Source organism: Vipera ursinii (genome assembly GCF_947247035.1).
Source record: "Vipera ursinii genome assembly, chromosome: 1".
Lineage (NCBI taxonomy): Eukaryota > Metazoa > Chordata > Lepidosauria > Squamata > Viperidae > Vipera > Vipera ursinii.
The window spans coordinates 136,522,121-136,528,668 of NC_139512.1; the positions used below are offsets into that span (position 1 = coordinate 136,522,121).

General features: G+C 44.0%; 1 protein-coding gene across 1 annotated transcript; it reads right to left on the reverse strand.

Annotated features, from left to right (window-relative positions):
* Positions 1 to 587: 587 nt before the first annotated feature.
* Positions 588 to 5,797, reverse strand: CXCR4 (C-X-C motif chemokine receptor 4). The gene is made up of 2 exons (XM_083369036.1): positions 5,725 to 5,797; positions 588 to 2,277 (listed from the first exon to the last, which is right to left on the reverse strand). The coding sequence occupies exons 1-2, from the start codon at positions 5,740 to 5,742 to the stop codon at positions 1,213 to 1,215; spliced, it is 1,083 nt and encodes a 360-aa protein (XP_083225162.1). The 5' UTR covers positions 5,743 to 5,797; the 3' UTR covers positions 588 to 1,212.
* Positions 5,798 to 6,548: the final 751 nt, after the last annotated feature.

The following is a 6,548-nucleotide window of genomic DNA, read 5'->3' on the forward strand; positions in this document are numbered from 1 at the left end:
CATCAGGAGGGAAAACACACATAAGACATGTGCACTCAAGTTTTGTTTGTAACAAGTTGTTCTCATTGATCAAGGCGCACATGCAAAAAAATGGGTGAACTTTAGGAAGAGTAAGGGTCATAATCCACTTCAAAGACACAGAAGCATGCCATCGTATTGAGCTATCTATTTCATCAAAAGGCTTGAAATATATTCTGACAAGGCATACTACATTGCTTTAGCTGTGCCCTTACTTAAGACAAAGGCATGGATGTATGTTACGTTGGATTCTTTCTAGGGCTGGACATTTGTTTCAGCTAGGGAAGTACTTTTGCAGACAAATTCTATCTACATGAAGGAAAATACAGTGATTTGCACAAGGTTTACTGAAATTTTGGTTTGGTCTATAAAATATATAAGGAAACACCGATGTGAACTACAGATCAAAGAATCCTCTATCTGGACTGCATAATATCCTATCCATTCTTCTCTATAAATTCAAAAACAGAGATAAATGGAATCCAAACTGGGCAAACAACAAGGGCAGAAAACTCACAATGATTACACATTCAGAATTTTCTTCAAATTTTTTTTATTGGCAACTTTATAATGGCAGCGATCAGCAAAATTACTTTATTACCAAAAGGCACATGCCTGAAGATACTTTGGTTGTTAAGTGCCACTGGATACAATCCAGCCGCATTCAAATCCATGTACTTTGATGTTTCCTCTGGAAAGATGGGGATTACATCCACTGCCTACCACTGAAGTAGTATAAAACAAAACATTTCCCACAATCTGGGCAAGAAATCCTAAATATCCACAGTGATTATACAGTCTTTCAACAAATTATCTTGGAAGCATTCTTTTATGTACAAACAGTTTGTGCACATCGACAAGACTCTCTATAAGTGTTTAAAGTCATCATCTGTACAATTAGGCACACAAGCAGTACAACATTTATCACCTAACGACGTTTTTAGGCTCTGCCCAGACACATTCTCATCAAAATGTAAAAGGTTTTAATATTTTTTTTTATAAATAAGTCCATCGATTTCCACAGAAAACTAATAGCAAACAAAATATTCCAATTGGGAATAAACTTGTATATTATCTTGAAGGGTTCTTCCTCCCTCCAAAATCTTGTGAGTGACTATACAGTACGTACAAATGAGCCTGCATGTTTGTTAAGTCCCACCTCATTACAGGCCTTAAAGAAAACAGGAAATTATGTTAGCTGGAATGGAAGCTGGAAGACTCCGATTCTGTTGAAACAGAAGAATGTCCTGCACGTTTGCCTTTGGAAAGGATCTTAAGGCTTGATCCCCTGCTGACAGAGGTGAGCGCGTTTTGAGCTGATGTCTTGAATTTGGCACCCAGAAAAGCATATAGGATGGGATTCAGACAACAGTGGAAGAAGGCCAGGCTTTCGGTAATGGTGGTCCACTTACGCACCAGTATTTCAAAACTGCAGCCTCTCTTGATGTACTTGAGGAGGATGAAAGTGTCTACGCTGAGAACAATGTAGTACGGTAGCCAGCAGGCAAAGAAGGCCACAATCAAAATGACAGTCGTCTTCAAAGCTTTGCGTTTCTGATGACCCTTTGATTTTGACAGCTTAGAAATTATAATGCAGTAACAAGTCAGTATGATAAGGCCAGGCAAGATGAGGCCTACTAAAATTTGCTGGAATTGGAAGGGGACTTGCCAGGTCAGGTCAGTGTAAAATCTCTGGCACACGTATTTTCCACCAAGCTCAGTAACGTGAGCAAAGATCATGTCAGGTATAGTCAACAGCAAAGCTGGCAGCCAAACACCGATGTAGACAATCCTTTTAGCCAACAATTTCCGAGCTCTCTGACTGTTGGTAGCATGTACAATGGCCAAGTATCGATCTAAGCTGATGAAGGCCAGGATCAGGACACTGCTGTACAAATTGACCGTGTAAATGATGTGAACTATCTTACACAAGATTTCCCCGAAGTACCAGCTTATCACGGCATCCACAGACCAGAAGGGCAAGGTCATGACGAAGAGGAGATCGGCTACTGAGAGATGGACCCTGTACTTGTCAGTTATGCTCTTCAGCTTCTTCTGGCAGCCCATGACAACTATCACCAAGCCATTGCCAACAACTCCTGTCAAGAAAATGATGGAGAAGATGGTGGGCAAGAAGATTCGGTTGAAATCTTCGTTTTCCTCTTCAAAGCATAGCCCTGTGAAGTTATCTTCTTCTCCGGAGCCTGGCTCACCAGTATTGTTATCAAGCACAAGTGTAAAATATTCAGGAGAATACATCTGTAAATGACAAAAGAAAAAAAAAATTAGGTGGTGGCAAACATAGGAAGACTATTCAGCGGCGAGGAAGAGTCAGCACCGCATCATGCTTCAAGTCCCAGAATTGCCCAGCTGGCATAGCTAGACTGGCTGGGGAATTGTGGGAGTTGAGGTCCACAAAAGTCTTAAAGTTGCCAAGTTACTCTAACCCAGCAAATTTGGCTCCTCTGTTAACTGGCAATGATCAGATGCAGAAGCAAAGAGATGATCAGAAATGTCAGATTTTCAACCAATTCATTCCAACGTGCACATCTCAACGCTCTGAAGGACTTTTCAAATTAAGAAAACCCACACGAACCACATTCAATGAAACTGAGCGGCAACCGCTGTACAGATATACCTTTGAGTTACACAGGATGTATATCCACCAGGTCAACCAATGCTTTCCAGTGATTGCTTCAAGGAATTTCCTGAATGCCTAGATCAGGGGTAGGCAACCTCGGCTCTTTTATGACTTATGGACTTCAACTCCCAGAATTCAGAAAGAAAGAGTAGAGAAGAGGATGCAGTAGCTTTGCCCTAGTTTGTTTGTTTGTATCCCGCCTTTATTATTATTTTTTAGAAATAACTCAGGGTGTTGAACATATCCAACAAGCCTTCCTCATTTTTCCCACACCAATCCTATGAGGTGAGTTAGCCTGAGGGAGAATGACTGGGCCAAAGTCACTCAGCCTAAGTTGGCACTAGAACTCACAGTCTCCTGGTTTTCTATCCTGGTGCTTTAACTACTAGACTTAACTGGCTCAGTTTTTCTTGGATGAAACCTGGAACAACCCAACTATACCAGGTTTTACTTTAACCTGATTATGGTCTGCTCAAAATAGGGTTCAAGTGGCAAACCAAACTTCTTCTATAGATGAAACAAAATGTATTGTTATCAATTCGTACATACCTCTACCATATTTTGTTATATTCTTCTGAAGTAAGAATCAAAATAAGCAAAGGTAGATCATGACTGCAATGGTTGATTTACAAACTAAGAAGGATTCAGAGGAGACAGTTTTGTAAACAGTCACCTGCAAGCTCCTGCATTATCAGAGAAAATAACTACCTTCTTATTGGTTCAAAAGAAACCCATTAGAAAGAAACTGAAGTGGTCTATAGTTTAATACAGATAGTCCTCCTTTAGTGACCATAATTGGGGCCAGAAATTCTGTTATTAAGCAAAGTGGTTGCTAAGTGAGCTTGCCACTGTGTTTATGAACTTACTTCAACTTTCTTTTTGCTTTACAGATCAGCAAAGCTTGTGACAGGATTGGTCATAAAGCCACTTTTTAAAATCACTGTCATATCTGCCAATGGTCACCAAATGAGGCAGCTGACTCACCGGCAAGAGGTTGGTTCATTAAAAAAAATAAAATAAATCCAAACATGCCAGCATTAAAAAGTGGCAATGAAGTAAGCAAGCCTTAGCGTTCATTAGAACCCTTTGTCAGCCTGAATGATATGCCACATGAAAACAACAGGAGAGTTTATTTATTAAATTTATATGCTGCTCCATTTTGTAGTTCCAAGCGAGTCTGAGCAGCTTATAAGATGTGGCGGTAAATTTAAAAATGTCAAACCGACGGGGAAACATGGTGTGGCAAGAGGGTGTAAAAAAAAACCATTCAAATTCTCCTGCCACCAAAGCTTTTTCTCAGATCCTTTTGCCCGCCAGAACAAAAAGGAGGGAGAAGTTTCAATTTAGCAATAAAACAGATGGAGAGAGAAAAAAAAAAGAGAAGTGCAATCTCAGGAAACCACCAGCCGTTTGAAAGGCAAGTCAGGGAGTGGTCACCTGGCCACCACTGCCTCCTTCAGTCCTCATCCTCCCCACTGCCTTGCAGAAAGACTCTCCTTTCTTTTTGCTGTGAGGCGCTTCTACAAAAGGGCTTGACAACACATTCAAAACAGAGACTGTTTCTATTCAGGCCGGGAGGCTTTGAAAGGACGCCTTCTGGCTCCCAAGGACGATTCTCCCATCCAGGGTACAAAAGCGATACTTTTCTGAACCTAAACGGGACCAGCCTCCACATTCCCACGCGTTCAAGTAGAAATTAAAAGGGCACGAAACCTAAGTGTGCAGGGGGTTTCTAAGCATCCTCAACGTTTTCTTGAACCCAGGGCTTTCCCCACTTTATGGAAAGAGCCTGCTGTTTTGATCCTCGTGCTTCCCACAAGCTGGTGAAACAATACGCCAATATCCAGGCGGAATCCCTGCCAGTGAAAACATTTCGGAGGTCTACCTGTCCTATACTTTACATACGTTTATACTTTGCTCATAGACCAAGCATTTTTTTTAAAACCTTTGCTCACAGACCAACTCCCCTCCCCTCTTTCACTCTAGATTCTAGGAGGAAAAAAAAATCCACCCTAGTTTGCCTTGCACACAAAGACTCGATTTTTTTAAAAACACGTTCTGACCTCTACTTAACGACAAAAGCAAGAAACGGTATGAGTCAAAAGACTGGCTCGGAAACGTCCGAAAACGGCGCGCCCCAACGTCTAAAACTTTTCTCATCCAAGGTTTTCTTTTAATATTAGTCAATCGCGCTTCCTAAGACAGCCGAAGATTCCGCCAAGTTTCTCTCCCGTGTTCCAAGCCCGGCGAGGGTTTTTATTTTTATTTTTTTTTAAGATCCTAGGGATGGGGGGGGGGGGAGAGGGAGATCAAGGAAAGCAAAATCGAAGTTTAATCACAGCTCCTGTTCACTCCCTGCAATCCAGAACGCTCCCTCGCAGGTCCCCGCCCGACCCCACGCAACTTTTACGCAGCCGGGCGCGCTGCTTTCAAAGGCGCTCTTTTCTCCGCGCCGAGCCCGCAAAAGCCGCTCCACCGAGCTGCTTTCTACAAGTTGAGAGAGCGCAACGTTTGATATAGGTGTCGGGGCAAGAAACCACCTCCTCCAAAGCAAGGGGGGGGGGGGGAGAGAGAGAGCGTCCGCTCGCACGACCTATAGGAGAGCGCTTACTACAAGGTGCAATTCAGATCCACGGCCCGGTCCTTTTTTTTTTTTTTTTTTTTAACAAACGGCACCTCTGCGAGTCGGCACAGCTTGCAAAGATTCACCCGCTTGGAGCGACAGTGGATTTTGTTTGTTTGTTTGGTTGTTTGTTTTTGGGTGGTCCCAGATTAGATAGATCTAGGAAACGCCAGGCGGGAACTTCTCATCGGATCGGGAATGAGAACCGCTACACGGCTTGTAATCTAAAAGATAAAACCCCAGGGGTTGCGCGTGTGCTTGTCCCGCTCTCCCCAAAAGAGCTTTGCGAGATCGCGTCGGGCAAAGCACGTCCCGACATTTAGCAACCTCCAACCAGGCGCTCCCGTTCTCGTTCGTCCATCCATCCATCCATCCATGCATCCATCCATGCATCCATCCATCCATCCTCGGTGCCCGGGCAAACGTCTCGCGCCTTCCTTACATCCAGATTCGGATCCATTGCTCGAGCGCTCCCCGGGCAGCAGGCTCCGCTTCTGCACCTCGCCAGCAACCGCGGCGCCACTCGCAGCCAAAAGTTCTCGTCCGGGAGATACCCGCCTTCTCTTATAAAGCTGCCCCTTCTTCGAGCCGGCCCGTAAAGCTGCCGGCGGCTCCGCCCAAGTCTTTGGCTTCGGAGGAGGCGGCGGCGGGGGAAGGGGTGATTGACGGATCGTCCAAAAAAAAAAAAAAAAAAAAGGTACCCCGAGCATGCGCCGAGCTACCTGTTTTGTGACCGGCAGCTGTGCCTTCGATAGGAATCTCCAATCCCTCTTTCCCCCCCCGCAATTAGTTTTGCTGTCTGCGTTGTGAGTGGGGGGGGGGGGGGCTTCCCTTTTCGGTCGTGCGATTGTGCGTCTTAAGGCATCTCGGAGAGTGCCGGAGCCACGTGCTCTAATCGGATAAATAGCTAGTTAGCAAAAATTAAAAAAATAATAATGAAAGGAACAATGCCTGAAACGAGTCAAAGGAAGTTTGATTTAAGGGGGGGGGGGGGAGAGAGAGCGTTTTCCAAGAATTGAAATCTTAGCCTGAGGCTGTTATACTGTACACAATTTTCCTAACAGATGCAAACAAGAAACTTAAATCTGACTCTGGAATATTAACGCTGCAAGTTCAACTCGAGGTTTGAAGTCCTTTACTCCACCAGTAACCTCGTTAAGTTTTCTCCTTACTTCTAAAACGGGCAGCCACAAAGGCTCCTATTTCTGAAGACAATGACTGCCTGCTCTGTAGTTTTTTTTTCCGCCTTTGCTATCAAATTGCATT